General features: G+C 42.5%; 1 protein-coding gene across 1 annotated transcript in view; it reads left to right on the top strand.

The window, feature by feature from the left end:
- abr (ABR activator of RhoGEF and GTPase) overlaps nt 1-17882 on the top strand; it is a 124347-nt gene that overhangs the window by 65242 nt on the left and 41223 nt on the right. The window contains exons 5-14 of the mRNA XM_042224829.1: nt 2124-2231; nt 3463-3523; nt 7783-7835; nt 8496-8636; nt 8940-9061; nt 11791-11959; nt 14375-14532; nt 14806-14847; nt 14955-15061; nt 17570-17644. Coding sequence (XP_042080763.1) covers nt 2124-2231; nt 3463-3523; nt 7783-7835; nt 8496-8636; nt 8940-9061; nt 11791-11959; nt 14375-14532; nt 14806-14847; nt 14955-15061; nt 17570-17644 — 1036 coding nt within the window. The remainder of the gene's footprint in view (nt 1-2123; nt 2232-3462; nt 3524-7782; nt 7836-8495; nt 8637-8939; nt 9062-11790; nt 11960-14374; nt 14533-14805; nt 14848-14954; nt 15062-17569; nt 17645-17882) is intronic.

The following is a 17882-nucleotide window of genomic DNA, read 5'->3' as shown; positions in this document are numbered from 1 at the left end:
ATGGCAGCCTCGCTTCTGTCAGTGGCTACAACTGTAGCTGCCTTCACCAGTGTGTGAATGTGAGAGTGAATGAATAGTGGAATTGTAAAGCGCTTTGAGGGTCTCGAAAAGCGCTATATAAATGCAATCTATTATTATTATTATTATTATTATTATTATTTTGCATCACTTTTCACAGTTTTATTGCAGCTCAGAGAGTAGCTGGACAGTGTTTGAGGACAAGTCCAATCACACTATGAACCCAGTGACCAAAGCAGTCACTTTAATTGAGAAAAAGGTGGTCGACTGGGGGGGGGTCACTGGCTGGTTGGCTTTAGGACTTTAGACCAGTCATTTCCCCAGCGACTACATCGACCTCTAGCAAGTGCTCCCAACTGGTTGGGGAATACCCATTTCTAGGCCTGTGTGGCTGGTGCCTTATTCACATGATTCTACAGTGTCACCACGATTGTCACAAAATGGCAGCCAACTTAATGCCATGTGGTTTGTGGTCACGTGTTAGCAAAACCTCAAAAGTGGTTGCACCATTTTAGTGTGAGTGTTGTGGCTGACTTGATGGTACTCTGCACACACCTGTGCACAACTGTCTGAAGAAGGAAGATTTTATCTTGGCGATAGAGGAAACTGTGGGCCACTGTAGAAAACGGAGGATGTTGCACATATTGATGGACAATCTAATTGTGGAGTTGGGATTTTTAAACATAAAGAAAAAAGGTCTGCAAGCAGTGTGCTCGTATTTGGCATTGTTTGGAAAAGAACAAGACATATTGTTTGGTTACTGATGTCATATAATAAAGTTTTCATTCACTACATATGGTTCTTTTGCTGCTGTTGATCTTTGTTGCTTATAGCTGATCACTTGCTGTGCTTTAAAAGAGTGGCGAGTGCTCTGAAAACATTCACTACAGTGTTTAGTTGAGGGTTCGTGTTGCTCTCAAAGCTGCATGCAATTTTTAAAAAAGGCACCTCTAAGCTGGCAAACGTGTCCATGTGGGTTTAAATAGTCCGTAGGCTCTTCTACCAGCTGAAAAGTCTCTCTCCTGTGTTTCTTCATGTTCTACTTCCCACGTTCACTTTCAAACACGACCTGTTGTTTTCTGTCCTGCCACTTTGACCTGTGATTTTTGTTTTCTAAAGCGTGGGCGTTTTGTCTGGACTGTGACACCGCTTTCATACTGAACTCATGAAATCTCATAACGTCATTCTGCTTGGTTTGTTCTTTCCAGCCAAGCTGCCAAATCTCCATCTTTGGAAATTCAGCTATGACACACCGTGATTTCTCTTTTCCATCCACAGTTTTGGTTTGACATAAAATAGGCTCCAGTTATAAATAGACGATCCACGCGTGGTGACATTTGTTTCACTCATCTGTAGTCAGTGTCACACATTACGTGGTTTGACGGTTTTGTCATCAGTATTCTACAATCACATATTTGTGTCCTGATGTTTCCCTCCATCGATTGTTGCTATAACATGTTTCAAATGCCGCATGAGGCCGCACACTTCCCTCACGTCTTTGCTTTTGAGCCCAACTTTCTACTTCTCACTCCGAAGGGAAGAGGAAGGAGAGGAAATGAAAATAAGAGGACATGGAGTTTAAGGACAAAAGTCTTACTCATGCACTCTATTCAGCTGAATCCAATCTCATTGCTTTAATAGGATGCAGTCAGCTCTTCAGCCTAGGCATTCAAGCATAGCTGTAGCAGGATGCATATTCATGCACTGCTGGTCTGCAGCTTGTGTTACAATGCACATACAGTGCTGCAGAGAGGGGCTGTTAATGAAAGAGAAGAGGATAGAGAGGGACTCAATCAGGAGGGACTGCAAAGCGCTGCTAGTGAAGTGGCTTTATGGGAATGTGATCAGACTATATGTGTTGACTCAATGAATTTAAATTGAATTGGAAGTGATCATTTAAGGTGAATGCAAAGTAGGGCTTGCTGAATTTTATTTTAGTTGCCATCAGTGCAATGACATACTTGTGTTGACTTCCCGAGTCTCCGGAGTTCATTCAACAATTTAAATAAAATGAGAGAAGACTAAATGCCATCATCGTTGTCTTAGTTTGCCTCACACCTTCTCGTTTTTGTTTCCTGAACGTCTTTGCTTCTGCTTTCCTTCAGGCCAGCCAGCTGGGCGTGTACAAGGCCTTTGTGGACAACTACAAGGTGGCGCTGGAGACGGCAGAGAAATGCAGCCAAGCCAACAGCCAGTTCCAGAAGATATCTGAGGTGAGTTCAGCCTCCATGATTTTAAACAACGTGTAACAAGAGAACTTTTAAATAGCAAACATGTCATTTTGTTGCTATGTACTGCATTTTAACATCAGCATATCAAACTTGGCGCAGTAATAATACGGATCCATCAAACCTCCCCTTCACTGGTCTCAAGGGTCTTAAGCCATTATATGAATTCTCTTCAGTGAAGAGAACAGGAGAACAAATAGATGACGACACAAACCAGGCGAGTTGAAACGTCCTCTTTTTGGCAGGAAACAGCAGTGTTTATGGGAAATGTGGTCTTATTTTGAGGAACCGTTGTTGAAAACACAGTTAAGAGGTATTTGTGTTCAAATGTGCTTGGGACAGCACTTAGCCAGCAAGCGTATTAGGTAACAGAACGATGAGAGGTTACATTCACAGAAAAAAACATCCAGGCTAGCCTGAGTTTACTGTACGGTACGACTACACGCACTTGAAGCGCAGAGAATATTTTGAGCGTTCAGAACAAAAGAGTATGTGTATTTGGGGATTGCTGGGAAGGTGTCAGTGATGTTAATTAGCTGAAAATGTTTGTGGCAGAAGTGACTGATAGTAACACAACCTCTCATGCCCCTTGTTTACATGCTAGCTTTTCACGCCTTAGGTCAACACAGGATATAGTTATAGATTGTTCCTTATTGTTAGGTGTGTTCAACAAAGATCGAGAGGCAAAGACATTACAGTAAAGGAAAGTGCTTACAGAATCTAGATTATCCATCTTCATCATCCTTTAAGTAGCATGGGCATCTTTCATTTTTAAGCATCAGACTTTCCACTCCCTGTTATCTTATACACCAGCAAAGGGTACATCTTTCACCATCTTACGATGCTGTGACTGCAGCCATTCCCCAACTCTCTGTGAATGGTACTCATAGCCAATGATCAAATCTTTGATCAGTGGTCATTTGCCTATTAATGATCAAGAAACGGACCTTTTCAGTCATTATACAAATGTACCGTTCCTCCCGTCCAGATGAGTCAAATCAGCTTTTTGGGATCTGCCGCAGAGGTTTGTTGGTGGTATTATTTACTTAATGGGAAACTTGTGAAAGTTCCCGTGCCCAGTCTTTTTCAGCTGTCTCAGTTGGATGCACTGATCCTGTACTTCCATTAGTTCAGCCTCAGCCAAGCAAGTGCAGCACAATCCTGTGAGTGTGCACAATTAATTAAATTGATTATTCCACTCTTTTATTTCTTTCAGAACCTCAAAGTAAAAGGTCCTAAAGACTCCAAAGTCTGTACAACAACTAGTTCAATGGAGGGTAAGTTGGTGTGTGTGTGGTGTGTGTGTGTGTGTGTGTGTGTGTGTGTGTGTGTGTGTGTGTGTGTGTGGTGTGTGTGTGTGTGTGTGTGTGTGTGTGTGTGTGTCTCTGTCTATGGCTGGCATTGCTGTTTTAAGATTCCAGCCCTGCCTCTTCTTCTTGTGTATGCAGTGGTGAGCTCTGGGAGGCAAACTGGTGCATGTGTGAGTCTGCTCTCTCTCTCGCTCTCGCTCTCGCTCTCTCTCGCTCTCCCTCTCTCTTGCGCTCTCTCCCTCTCGCTCTCTCTGTGCCTGAGAAAGGAGGCAGTGAGCAGGAGTGTAGAGTGAGGAGAGGAGAAGAGGGATATGGAGGTGCTTCTGGTCCTCAGACTGTGTTGTAACTGCACATACGGTAACGACTGCATGTTATGAGCTTCCCGCTTTTTGACATCGGGTATCTGTTAGGACATCTACAGCTTTTACAGCGCTTATGATAGACTGTGTGGAGGCAGTTATTAATTAGCTGTCAGACTGACGTTTGGACTTTTGTGCTCATGCTTGCTGAGGAATTTTGCTTTTTCTGAACATTTGCATGCCTGTGATGAGCTTTTTGAGTGATGAGCCTCTGGAGTGTGGTGTTCACTCAGTCATATACGACTGTCTTTCGATCATATAGAACATACAATAGAGAGCATCTTCAAAATGTATCTGTCTGTTTACAAGCTGGGCACGTTTAGTCTGTATAAGGACTGCTGGCCCCAGGCTGCTCCTCGTACAGAATACTTATCTCAAGAGGATCGGAACGTGTGTGTGTGTGTGTGTGTGTGTGTGTGTGTGTGTGTGTGTGTGTGTTTGAGAGGTTGTCTGTCGCGGTACGTGCCTGTACTCTGCTGGCGCCTTGGTAACTTCGGCCGTTTTGGGGATTGCGTTCAGTTTGGTGGGTAGAGCTGTAGACGGTCATTAGCAGATAAGATGAGTAGACTGTGCGACTCTGTCGGGCTGAGAGTGGCTGGGTGAGTGTTCATTGTTCAGATTTCAGTGGCATGTACCTGTGAAGTGTCTGTTAATTTATGCATTGCAGATGAGGAATAAACAACCTGTCCCAGTTGTTTTATTCTTTCTTTTCTCATCATTCCTGTTTTAGATGATTTTAAAATGACGTCTTTGGTTTGCTGTAGTTTCACATGGCTGCTATGTGTCATGAAACTAGTCTCATATGCCCTTAACAATCAGGGTGTGTCAATACCCAAGGCACTTCCTTTGATTGCTGTTTATATTACAGTACATTAATTACCTGGTGGGTCAGCCGAGGGGTTTCTCTATCTTAACTTTGCAACAAATGCCTCCTCTATCTACTCTCTTTGTTTCTTTTATTATTTCCCCCTTGTTTCTTTTCTCTGCTCAATCAGCTTTTTTTTTTAACTTTCCAAAGTATTTAACAGGATCTCAGCTACAGTAAATGGCTGATAGGTTGATAGAAACACAAATACCTGCTCAAACAAGAATCTGATATATTTTAAATGTAAATGGGGACTCATGTCCTACACCATGACCATTTTCTCACTTTCTCTTAATCCTTCTTTATTTCCTTCTGTGTTATCAGTTCTGTCCTGTCCTTCTCACCCTCCTTCACAGGCTTATGGCTGGCATTGGTAGCTGAGAGTTTTGCCAAAATACTGAGGCCTGAAACCTGGCAGTCCTAACTGAGGACTAAAAGTCCTGTCAAACACTTCGCCCACATGGTCAAGCACCTCGTTAGCAAAGATTAACTATTTGTCCATCAGCCAAGTCATCAAGGCGACCTTGGAAAAACGACCAGTCAGGCACGCCTCACTGGGACAGGACATCGACTTCCAATAATCCCCCCCTCTCTATCTGATTCTCACTCTCTCTTTGTGTCTTCATCCTCCCTCGTCCTGACTTTTGACTAGACTTTTAACTCGTCCTTGTCTGTAAAATACATCCAAGTCAGATACTCCACATGATGTGGAGTCAAAAAGTGATGATGCTTAATCCTGCGTTCGGAGAGAACTTGAGTAGATTTCTGTCTACATTAGCATTCAGGTGGCAGTCCTTAATCTGTCTTTGTATTCAGGAGAGTATCTTCATTATTCAAATCTCTTGTATATAATTATTATGTTTGCATGGTTGAAAAACTAGAGGAAAACGAGACGAGAAAAAGAAAGAAGTAAAGTTTGAGATCTCTGAGCTTCCTTGATAGGTTCATCCTTAATAGTCTTGGACCTATCTTACATAGTATTGCAAATAGACTTGACTTGACTCTAAAGCAGTCAAATGTGATCTTGAGTTTAAAACAGCCTCTGATTGAAACTTGTCATGTAAAAAAAATTCTGGTTGCATGCTTTGCCGATGGCTTTGATGACTTTTTATTTAACCCCAAAATAATCAAAATGTGTCTAATTTTTCATAGTTTCCTGATAAATGAGTATTAATCATTGATCAACTGTGATATTTAAATGCGCAGTACTGGTATATGACGAATACTGTACAGCCTGAATATTATTGGTTCAGACCGACTCGGATTGATTGCAACGTCCGTCTGTCCGTGTTTATAAATTAGATCACAGTTACCTGCAAACCTTTGCTAATCTGTGTGAAAGTTTTGTCGTGCGACACAACATATGGCACAAAAAATACAGCAGCTTACTGACACAAACTGTACAAAACCTGGCACTTGTGCTTAAGTACTTATACTCAAGTCATCCTGAAGTCATCTAATCCTCCCTGCATTGAAATGAATACAAAACTGCCAACATACCGCACACACAGACACACACACAACAACTTAGATATTCACTGCCCTTGCAGTCAATACAGACTCTGTGGTAAATCCTCCTGGAGGTATCAGTATTGGTTCACTGATCCATGACCCTCAGTGGAGGCGGCATTAATGACCAAACGTTGGAGAAACTTCAAAGAGCAACTGCAAGTCCCTCTCAAAGTCCCTCTATACACTCCATGTGGGCCAGTGTATATTTTAAAAGCAGAGGGTGTGCGTAGAGCGTTAATATGACGTGTTTCATCAGTAGATCTGATAATAGTCACTGTAGGTTTCTGCTCTCGTGCTAATTTCGTAAGTCGCAGGCAGAGGTGTGGCGGAAAGACTAAACACTTACAAGCATCCGAGTGACAGAACAACGCTGTACATATAAAGAGAGCGTTATTGAATGCTTTAAATAGATAAAGTTTAAAATTCAAATAGAAGTGTAGCTTTGGCTGTAGATCTCTCTGTGGGAGCAGAGCACAGTCGGTGTGGGGCAAGCTTGCCTGCATACAGAAGACACATCAGTCCTCTCTGTTTCACTGGGCCAGCTTTCCTTCTTCACTTTAGAAATAAGCTGCTTTAACTCTGTTTTCACTTGAATAAATGGAGGTTAGCATGATCAATAAGTGGAACTTTTTCAGATAATTTCACAATGTTTATGACCTTGTGGGAATTTTTTTTTAATTGCATTCGCTCAGTTTCTAGATCATGAGCAGAGGGGTGTTACTGTGCTTTATCGAATGTGTAGTGTGATATTATATTTGTTATTATGAGACCTTGAGGTAATTTAGGCATTTCCTTACATGACTTGTTTGCTTCTTCTCTGTCTCCTCTTAGAGGTTCTCATGTCTGCCATCTTTCCTCCTGCGTATCTGTCATTTGTTTTTCTTTTATTTCTCTCCATCCTTCACTCTGCCCTGTCTGTGGGAGTGTGTCACAGAGAGCTGTCATGTATGTCGGCTGCTGTGTTCACACCACCTTAGCAGCAAAGCCTTCCCCAGGGAATCTAGCCAAGTGCGGTGATACAGGCTTAAACTCTGACTGAGGGGCACTGAGGGTGGCATGTTGGCAGGAGGCAGTCTTATTGCACTTTTTATAGATGCATCCGTCTGCATGTGTTGTTTGTGTTTGCTTTTATGTCCATGTCTGAATATGTACAGCTGTTAAACTGATGAACAACAGTAGCACAAACCTTTGCTGCCCCCATATTGAAATCAGTGTTTTACTTGACCCCCCCTACAAGGCTATTGATGATCAAGTGTTTTTCTTGCTTCAGCAGTGCTTCAGGCTGGAACCTCGTCGTCATTAGGCTTTAATGTTAATCTAAGAATCATCAGCAGTCAGACTGTAAGAGCTGCGTTTAGCTCAGAGTAACCAAAGTGGACATTTTTGTCCTCGTGTGAGCGGTGAAACTGTGACCTACTGTGTGTGTCTGCATGTATTGATTTGCCTGTAAGCAACACTGACTCAGAGCCCTCCTCTTCTCTCTCCCACAGCTCTCCTTTACAAGCCGATTGACCGTGTTACCAGAAGCACCCTGGTTCTTCATGTGAGTACGCAGCTTGCACTTGCATGGCTTTCAAGGATCAGCTGAATCTAAAGCTGTTCTGGCAGAAATTTCTTACTTCTAGTGTTTTAGGGTGGAGAAAAGACTGAGAACTGTGTCAAGATAAAAAACCAAAAAATTATAATTGGAGCAGGTTGCAAAGACATCCCTGAGATTAAAAAGACGTGCAAGAATTAAGCCTAAAGCCTGCTTTTTGATGTTTATCGCTGAGTCCTCTCAGTCCAAATCAGCCTACCTCCTTGGAAGAGAAATAATGGTGTAGAAAGTGCCAGCGAAGCAAAGCAGAGATCTCTGGATGTGTCCAGTGTGGTCGCTGTAGTGTAATGCATGATCAGGTTTGCATGAAAGCTGACAGTAAGATGCTCTGTGCATCCAGCATGAGCATGTGTGTCATGTTCTTGTCACGTATGCAAACAAACAGAAGAAAATTGGTTGATGTTAATCTGGGAGGAAAGTAAGAAAAAGTATCTTTGACAGAAAAAACCGAGACACAAGATTGTTTTACTGTTTGTAAGGAGTCTGTGTTTGTGCAGCGCGATGACGTTTTTGAAGAGAAGATGAAAATTAATCTGAATCTCTGCTCACAAAGGTCAGTTGCTTTGTGGTAAATACATTTTTAGATGACTGAATGTACTTTCACAGGATTTGCTGAAACACACTCCAAAGGACCACCCGGACTTCCCCCTCCTGCAGGACGCTCTGCGGATTTCTCAGAACTTCCTCTCCTCCATCAATGAGGAGATTGACCCTCGCAGGACTGCTGTTACTACACCCAAGGGCGAGGTCTGTGTGTGTGTTCTTACAACACATCTTGTCAAGTATAGAGAACTTATGTTCATATCTTTGGAACATTTGTCTTCACTTTTCCTCTCATATGAAATATTATTAGGTACTTTGAGAAAACTATAATAAATGGTTGCATTGCTTTAAAACTCCAAAAGGAACATTTAAGTTAAAAACAAAGACATGCACGTCTCTGTAAAGCAAACTGTAATATATATGTTAATTTAGTAAGTCAACTTATTAATCCACAATCTCAACGATGTTTCGATTCACAACAACAGTTAACACAGAGTTCTGTTACAGGCCCGTCAGCTGGTGAAGGATGGCTTCCTGGTGGAGGTTTCGGAAAGCTCCAGGAAGCTACGGCACGTCTTCCTCTTCACCGATCTGCTGCTCTGTGCCAAGATGAAAAAGACGGCTGTGGGGTGAGTCCACCTTCATCCCCTGACAGTGTGAAAAGCTGTGAGCGCGATTATCGTTAACGTCACCCCCCCTATCCCCCTTCCCATCTGAAAAATGCTAAAATGATGTGCGAAAGCCAGAAAGTGGAACGGGGACGGGGCGTGGATGGTGCGGCACAAGAGTCGCTTATTAATTTTCGGGGCAGAGAAAAATGCAGGGTGACACGGCTCTGTCACAGAGTTTTCTTTTGAAGCAGACTGTAGGTATATTCATTCGAGGCTTAAGCAGCTTTGGGCGGTGATGGCCTCTTTCTTTCATTTGCTCCCTGTCACAGCAACGTACTTTCATTAAATCTTCAAATGTGCACAGATGTAGTGAAGGGAAATAATTCAAAATCACCCAGCCACTGATCTAAAGTTCCAAAACTCTGAGCGAGTCAGCTCAACAACTTCTAAATGATGAGACTCAGTCTGGATAAAACGTGTGCTATTTCAAAAATTTCCATTGACGAGCACAAGCCTCTAAATGGAGGGCGTCAGCGATGTTTTTACATATACATTTCACGGTGTCACTTCACTCTGTCCACCTTGCACAGTTTAGGATGTTAAGCTACGTTAAATAAGATACTGTTTTATAAATTGATAGAAATGCCAGTGTTAACATAAACATTTATCTGCTTCATAACAATGCATTTTATTATTTAGCTCAAGGCTCATGAAGCCTGTTGAACTGGGTTCTGCCTCTTTAAATATCCACGCTTTTTCGTCCTCTCTGTGTTTCTGCCCGTGTGTCGTGCAGTTTTCCTTCCACATCAGCTCGTCAAACCCGGCGTGCAACAGAAAGGATCACTTCGGAAAGACGCACTCCCTCTCTGATTCCAGCTGTGGCTAACACGGTGGTGTTTGAAGCGTCGGTAACAAAGAGAAAGACTCGCAGGCATTTTTGTCTGTATTGTTTTGAGCAGTGCAGCAGAGTAGCAGATCTACACGCAGGACAGAGTTATGCTAAATGTATGAATAATAAAAACATTTTAAAAAAGAAGACAAAAGGTGTAAGTAGAAACTGAAGGTGTTGTGTTTCAGGGTGCAAGCTGAGCAGGCGTTAAAGTAAAGAGAGTTGACAGAAAAAGATCGCTCATGTTTGTGTTTGTGTGCGCTGCTGCGTGTCAATCTTTGACACATGTCAGTAGATCGAGGGTCACGCTTACAGCACCGACTCGCCTCCCCTTCGTCTGATTGGTGCCTGCTTTGGTTGACATTCACCGTTTCTCTGTGTCAATTGCAGCCGCCCCTCACTTGGAGGAACACATAGTGTTGCCATAACTACCAAACCTGTAAATGGGGCTATAATATGATCTGGGTTGTTATCTCAGTGTGCTGCCTACAGCCTACGCGCTTACACACAGAACAGAGCAACCATCCAGAAACTCAATCACCTTGACTTTAGTCACTGAGGAGCCCTAATCCCTGCCAAAAGCTGTGATTATCTGCACTCTATTATTTTAGAATGAGTCAGATTTACGATTGCCCGCTGCACGTTCTGCACCTTGGATAATTCATCATTTCTTTATATATGCACCACCTTTGCTGTCTGGCATTATGATTTGATATGGTGATTTATTCATTTCCTTCTCAGTCATGTATCAAACCTAGCTCCACCCCCTTTTCTTTGTGTTTCTCTAAGTCTGTGTCAGAGTCTGATTAGAACAGAAACAAATCGGTGGTCTGTAACATAAAAGGACTTCCCGAAAGACCCAAGAGCGCGTAAACAAGAAGGGCTTGATAATGGAGTGGGTGGGTGGGGCAGAAGATCAGGGGACCATAATCTGCAGCGGGAGGATGTAAAATTAATGTACTTCGTTAATGAAGAAATGACAAAGTCCTTCTGGTGGGAGCCGATTGCATCACTGCGAAAGCTTTGAGTGGGAACATGAGACTAAACACTGAGCAAGAGTCCTTTGTTGACATGGCTGAACAAATCTTTGAAGTTCCAGTTAAAGTGCACGCCTGAAAAAAACGAGTGCAGTAAATAAAGTAGATAAACTGTGTTTCGAGTAGCTGCTGCACTGAGATCAGTAAAATCTCATTTGTCATTTTACGCGTGTTCCCTGTTTTGCTCAAGGACATTTTAACATGCAGGCCAGAGAAGCCAGAGTATTGAACCACTCCCAGTCCACAGTGGCTCCACCTTTCAGGTGGTTGTAGTGGTGTGAGGAGAATATCACAGAAATGAGAACATTAAAACTGAGTTTGATTGCTTGATTTGATTGTTTAAATAAATGCATATAGTTGACAGTAAGTTTTATATGTAGGACGCTGGTAGTGTTAACACATGCTTGTTTAGTGTGGATTCATTGTGACATCGAGCTGCTTAAACTAGCCGTCTGATGAAGGTATTATGTCGTCGATGAGTCGACTGTGCAGCACTCAGAAATGTTAATTAAAATCTCATTAGAGACGGTGCACATTAGTGTCCTCAGCCCCTGTGGAAATAATGTTGTGCATTCATCATTTTTATTAATGTGACTTTGAATGAGTGGGCTATAAAGAAATGAGGTCAAATGAGCACACGTTTGAATAGAGAAGTGTAACATTTGTTAGTGTGGCTTCAAATTGTAAACTGGTTTGCTTCGGTTTTGTGCGTCCATTCAGTTCAGTCATGATTGAAAAAGAGAATTTTTTTTTTTTTAAATATTTTGACTAATTCTGTTTCATTTCTTCCATCCTCCCATCCTCTCTCTGTCTCTCTGCAGTCGCCATCAGCAGTATGAGTGCAAGTGGTACATCCCTCTAGCGGACTTAACTTTCCAAACCCTGGACGACTCGGACGCTTGCCCGAGCATCCAGGTCCTGCCAGAGCACGAGATTGAGGAGATGAAGATCAAGATCTCGGTCTTAAAGAATGAGATACAGAAAGAGAAGGTAATCCTTTTTCCTGGCATTTGGAGCCCAATTCAATGTATTCGCGAGGCTTACAATGGCTTATTCAGCCATCTTGGGTTTAATTTTGAGATGATCCAGGATTAAAGAATAAAGGGGCAAATTCAGGGTTTGGAGCCCAGTTCTAGACAGCTTTAGAGTAAGAAAAGTTGCTGGTCCTGTTATGAATAACAGGAGCTTTTTGATGTTCATCTTTAAATTCTAACATATGCATAAAACAAATACATTTGAGGCGAAGAGCCACACAATAAGGAGAACTTGGTTATTTTAAAAGGAGCTTCTTTTAGTTTTAATCATCAGCTGGATTCTTTTTATTTAAGAAATAAAAATAAATAAGAAGTAAATCAGAAGTTCGGTGTCATATCAAAGCTTTGTGACCCTTTACTTCATTTTTTATTATGGCCTACGCAGACTTTACTAAATGAATTGTGACTATTGTGTGAGTGAATACAAGCAGCAAAACAAGTCCAAGTATGAATAATAAACATCCTGAAACTGAGGACAGCTGCCGTTTCCTTGAGTATGAGTGGCAAAAGTGCTGATCCAGATTTAAACTGTGACTTGTGTGTGCCACGGTATGAGTCTGTTTTGTTTAGCACATGCTGAAATGCTCAGTTGTCATTTTGAGGTTGAAATAAAAGATGTTACAAGTACACAGTAATCCACCCCCGCAGCCATAGCTGCGTTTAAAGGCTTCAGGAGCGCAGAGTTCCTGTTATTCCCCTCTCACGGCGTTAAAACTCGCCCACCCGGAGCACAGCGAGTGACCACGGCTGGTATGTGGAGTCGCAGGAGGCGAATGCCGGGAGAGATCGAGCTGATTGTATCCAGGCAGGCTCTGACTCACCGCTTCCTGGTGAGGGTTGGGGCTGTGTATGAATTTGTTTTCCTCCAATAACGTCAAGAAACTGCTCCATGAATTATATATAAAGACTCTCACAGTATGGGGCTTGCTTTAAGCAGCTTATAGACACTTTGCTGGAAAATATGAAAGATTTCAATAAGGCAACGCTGAGTAGTCCTCACTTTAAAGTTCAGTTTGTATGTGGTTAAAAATATAGACGATGGGTGGTTTGATTTTGTCATGACGTACAGAAGAGAAGCAAAAGAAATCCAACTCATTAATAATAGAAATTCTGGTGTTATTGAAAGATCTTCACTTGAACAGTTAATGAATTTTACGTAGCCACCTCCAACCAAACGCAACCAGACAGGGTTGAGTCTAAAACCTAAGAGGTCCTACAAGTGTGATCTCTGCAACCGCTTTGCAGATGTAACACAAACCACTAATCAGCTGCAGTTTAATCTTTCACGCCCCGCTTTTCATACGAAGAGGCGACAATAGAAACCTAACCAAAGACAGGTCACTAAATCTCTTGGTTTAATTGAGGAACTAGATTTTACTGCATATGTTTTTCTTCTTTGTGTGTTACTCTCTTGTTCTCTGTAACTGGTGCACTGCCTTATGATTATCATGCTCTGGTTAAATTTAAACTCGACAAACACTGAGGGACAAAAGGGCACCAGCTTCTGACGTCTTCATACGTTCACACCCTGTTTAGCCACTAAACTTGTTCAGATTTGCCAATCCGTGTTGTTAGGTAGCCAATACTGGAATATGACACTTTGGAGGTGGAAGTTTGGTGTTACGTCTCTGTGAAACTCCCCGACGGAGACTTGTGTGCGTTGGAGGCTAAACATGACTGTGCCGTACAAATAAAGATGTTTTAACTGTCAGTCATGTTGTCATTAAAATAACTTTATGAGATCCATAAAGCTGACTGTACACTCAGTGTGACTGTCTTTTTTTCCATCATGTCAGGCGTCTGCTACATCTGCTTCATTCAGTTTGTTAATGGAAAAATACAATTCTAGCTGAAGTAGCTCCAGATATTTAGCCTCACAGTAAAACCCAATGTTCAAAGAAATGGATACAAAAGGAAATCAGTCTTATAACTGAGGAGATTGCTGCAAAATCCTCGCACATTGAAATCTGAAATGCCAGAAATGATAAAGAAGAGTACCGACAACGCAACTGGAACCGCACTGAAGCTTTAACACAGGCTGGGTTACACAAGGAACCCAACATCAAGGGGAAGGGCTCTCAAAGTCAGATCATATCACCCCCCCCAATCACCCACCCCCCACCTTGCACCTCGACCCTCATTTTGTAAGTCACACTGAATCTAAAAATATAAGCGTCTTCTGTATGTGTCAAGACCTGAGATGAGTCAGAGGAGAAGTACAAGTCTCACTGTCTCAATCAGGAAAAGATTGTGACTGTTTCGGATGCTGCACAGCAGTGCTCTGTGTTTTACTCTCTTTTACTTTAATGAGTACATTTCAGCAATCAGCGAGATTCAAACAGTCTCTTTTCCTGTCCGTGTCCTTGTGCAGAAAGCACCGAAGGGCCAGAGCCGCGTGGAGCGTCTCAGGAAGAAGATGAACGAGCAGGAGTCCTGGTTGCTCCTGCACTCCCCCACCATCCCCTTTCGCATCCACAACAAACATGGAAAGGTATTCTGCCCATTCTTAATCTGTTACTGGCTCCATTTGTGTCACTGCACTGTGCAGGTTTCACCACTAGAGGGACACATTTTACTTTCAAAGAGTCTGCTGTTACAGATTTAAAGTTTGAATCCCCCAAAACAGCATCAGAGAATTTCCCATCATTCCGATTGATGTGTGCTAGTGAGGATTTTTTCCAGCTATTTTGGTTGTAATTGCTAATGTGTATTTTCTGTGCGTGTGTGTGAGAATGTGTGAGTGTGTGTGTGTGTGTGTAGAGTGTGTGTGTGTGCCTGCGTATCCTCTTGACTATAATCGAGAGGTGCAGAGTGGAGGGAAGCATTTCAGAAACTCCAAAAAAAGGTACGATTGTGTTCACTTTTCAAACACTGCTCCACAGAAACATAAAGGTTTGACCCCCACCTCCCTATATGATGTTTATGATATTTATTTCCTTTCTTTTTCTTCCAGACCTCCAGTCATGCGTGTTAAGTTCTGTAGAGCTCCAAGTATTGACCAGCTCTTGTTTCAAACTCCGAACAGTCCACAACATTCCTGTCACCGGCAACAAAGACGGTAAGAAACACGAGCAGGAACATTTTTGTCTCCCTCTCCCTCTTCCCTCTGCTTTGAATTTAACTTCACACAAAAGTGCCTGTTACACTCTGAGCACTAAAAAAACCACATAATAAGTTAGGGGGGCCTTGCAGGAGATAAATTTAGGCTACAATATGTTTCTCATCTAGCTCGGAGCAGTCAGTGCCACGCAGTGTGTCGGTGGCGTGCTCGCAGCTTCTATATGTTTGTTTTTTCCTCCCGATCTCCTCATTGCAGCCACTCTCAGAGTCTGGGGGTGGGGGTGACATTAAAGCCATCTGCTCCATCTACTCTGATCTGCTCAGATGGCAAGAGGGTCTCTCACACAAAGACAATACACATGCACAGACACAGAGCTCTTACACTGAAAGGCACGCTGTCCTGATGTTTTTGTGTCGTGTTTCCTTTCTGTGCATTAGAATCTCTGTGTTTGATATCCAATAGATTTAAAGTCATTTTCAGATGGATTTTAGTTTTGTATTTTCAAAGTAGTCAGCAGAATGACAAGTGACACTTAAGTGGTAGCATATTTTTTGGTGTGCTTTACCCCACGCCCCCAAACGAGGTGTTTTATTTGACTGAAACTGAACTTTATGTCTGATTCTGTTTTTTTTTATTTAACATTTAACACGGCATCAGGCTGTCAAAATAACAGATAAGTAAGTCAGACGTGACAGTACATAACACCACACATGGATACACAACATGACATACAGACAGATTACTGTTAAAAATGCATTTACACCACTTGACGTGGTTTTAATAAGAGAATTAACTCTGTTTGCTTTCCCTAAACAGGTTCTTCTCACTGCTTTGGTGGACTTTTCCTTACATGTTATCTTCCTGCTGCTTTCTGTGAGAGCTTACTGAGATTCCTGTGTTTTAAATCAGACTTCAACTCCTGCGTTGTCTTAGACTTTTGACCCGCTCCTCATTACGAAGCTAGAATAAACACACACACACACACACACCTCCATCCTGACATGTGATGCAGGGAGCACAGCAGGGGTTTAAATGGAGACCAGCTGGTGGAGGAATGTCTCTCATACTTAAGAGGATGGATGACTTAAATACTCACTCTTTCATTTGACTCCATTGAATAATCATCAGTTATCACATATTAGTTCATGGTTTTCCATTGAGCATAATAGATAGAAAGGGCAGTCGGTCTGCTATGATGCTGAACCTATGAACCGACTCTCTGTGAAACTCCCCTGTTAGTTATATAAAACACACACGCACAGTTAACCCCGAGGGCTGACTGCTCTCCTCTCAGCTGCCTACAGTGGAGCTCACAGCGGTTCTGCTGCCCTCCACCCTAGTTTATTTACCAGGAAGCAGCCGGGCTTCACAGGCCTCAACCAAAGCAGGACTGTATCCTCTTCATGTTTCTGTCGGCGGTACAAAGAGGGGTGTATGGGCTGGCCAAAAAAAAAAAGAGATCCACCCACGATCTCTATTCGAAGGGCAGCTCAGTTTCGATGGCAGACGTCTGTGCACTGCTAATGTGTGGTCTGATGCCAATCTGACAAAAGGCTGTAATAACGGTTAATTTTCTTTCAGATCCTCCAATAGTTGTTTCCTCAGCCGTTTCCCTGATTTCATTTTATTCTGTTTTTTTCTGAAGTCATGGGAGTTTAATCTGTCTCTTCTCAAATGTTGATAACTGACTGCTGGAGGGAATGAGAACCAAAACACTCAAATGAATGATTAAAAACAATAAGAATGTAATCTCCAGTTCGGACCACCCAAGAAAGAATACAAAAACCCACTAGGGTTCCCACTAATCTGCCCCACTGAGCAATTTTAGTTTGAATGGATCTGGATGTGGCAACACACGCTTTAACAGTGAACTTTCAAACTTCACACATATTTGCATGGTTCATTTTACCTCGATGGATACCACTAATTCATGAGCCGACAGAGGGGAAAAGGTGCTCTGAATGGCCATGTGAGCTGACCCGCTTCCAACGAAGGGAAAGAGACTCGTTCACAAAAAGCTGAAAGAGCATGTAGCATTAAAGTCCTGCTGTTGGAAACAACAGAAGCAAGTTTAGTGTCAGTGCCAGTAAACGAGTCTGCAACAGATAGAAAATAATACCACAGCTTTCAGTGATAATAAAGACTAATAGCCTGCACACAGGTGCAAAATAGGGTAAGCTCGAGAGAGAGAGAGAGCTAGTATCATCATTAGCATTTAGTGATCAGGCAGTACAGGAACAAAAAAATGTACGAGATGCTGCAGAAATGAAATGAAACCTGCTGGTAGAGCTCATGCTCCACGAGACGAGTTCCTTCTCCTTTGTTTCTTTCTCTCACAGTTTATCTTTTTTCTTTACAATATCATCGCAGAGATAAAGACAGGATGCCGGAGGATCATACATTTTATAGTTTGCAATGACTTCTGATTACCCTGCTGATTTTTGTGCACGGACTCCCGTATGTGCACCCGTGCTGCTCTAACTGCTCTGTGTGCTTGTTTTCCAGATGAGGAGACTCCTGGCCTGTACGGCTTTCTGCATGTGATTGTCCACTCTGCCAAAGGATTCGAGCAGTCAGCCAGTAAGTCTGCCAGAAGCAGCTTCTTTTTTTTCCCCCCCCCTCTAACTGCACTTGTGCGCACACTCCGGCTCAGCATCTGCTTACACATAGCGGCTGCGCATATCCACAGAAACATAAAGGTTTGACCCCCACCTCCCTATATGATGTTTATGATATTTATTTCCTTTCTTTTTCTTCCAGACCTCCAGTCATGCGTGTTAAGTTCTGTAGAGCTCCAAGTATTGACCAGCTCTTGTTT

This window comes from Haplochromis burtoni, unplaced genomic scaffold (assembly GCF_018398535.1).
Source record: "Haplochromis burtoni strain Fernald_Lab_line unplaced genomic scaffold, NCSU_Asbu1 Contig_152, whole genome shotgun sequence".
NCBI lineage: Eukaryota > Metazoa > Chordata > Actinopteri > Cichliformes > Cichlidae > Haplochromis > Haplochromis burtoni.
Note: the sequence above shows the minus strand (reverse complement) of the source record. Positions and strands in the feature narration are given on the sequence as shown.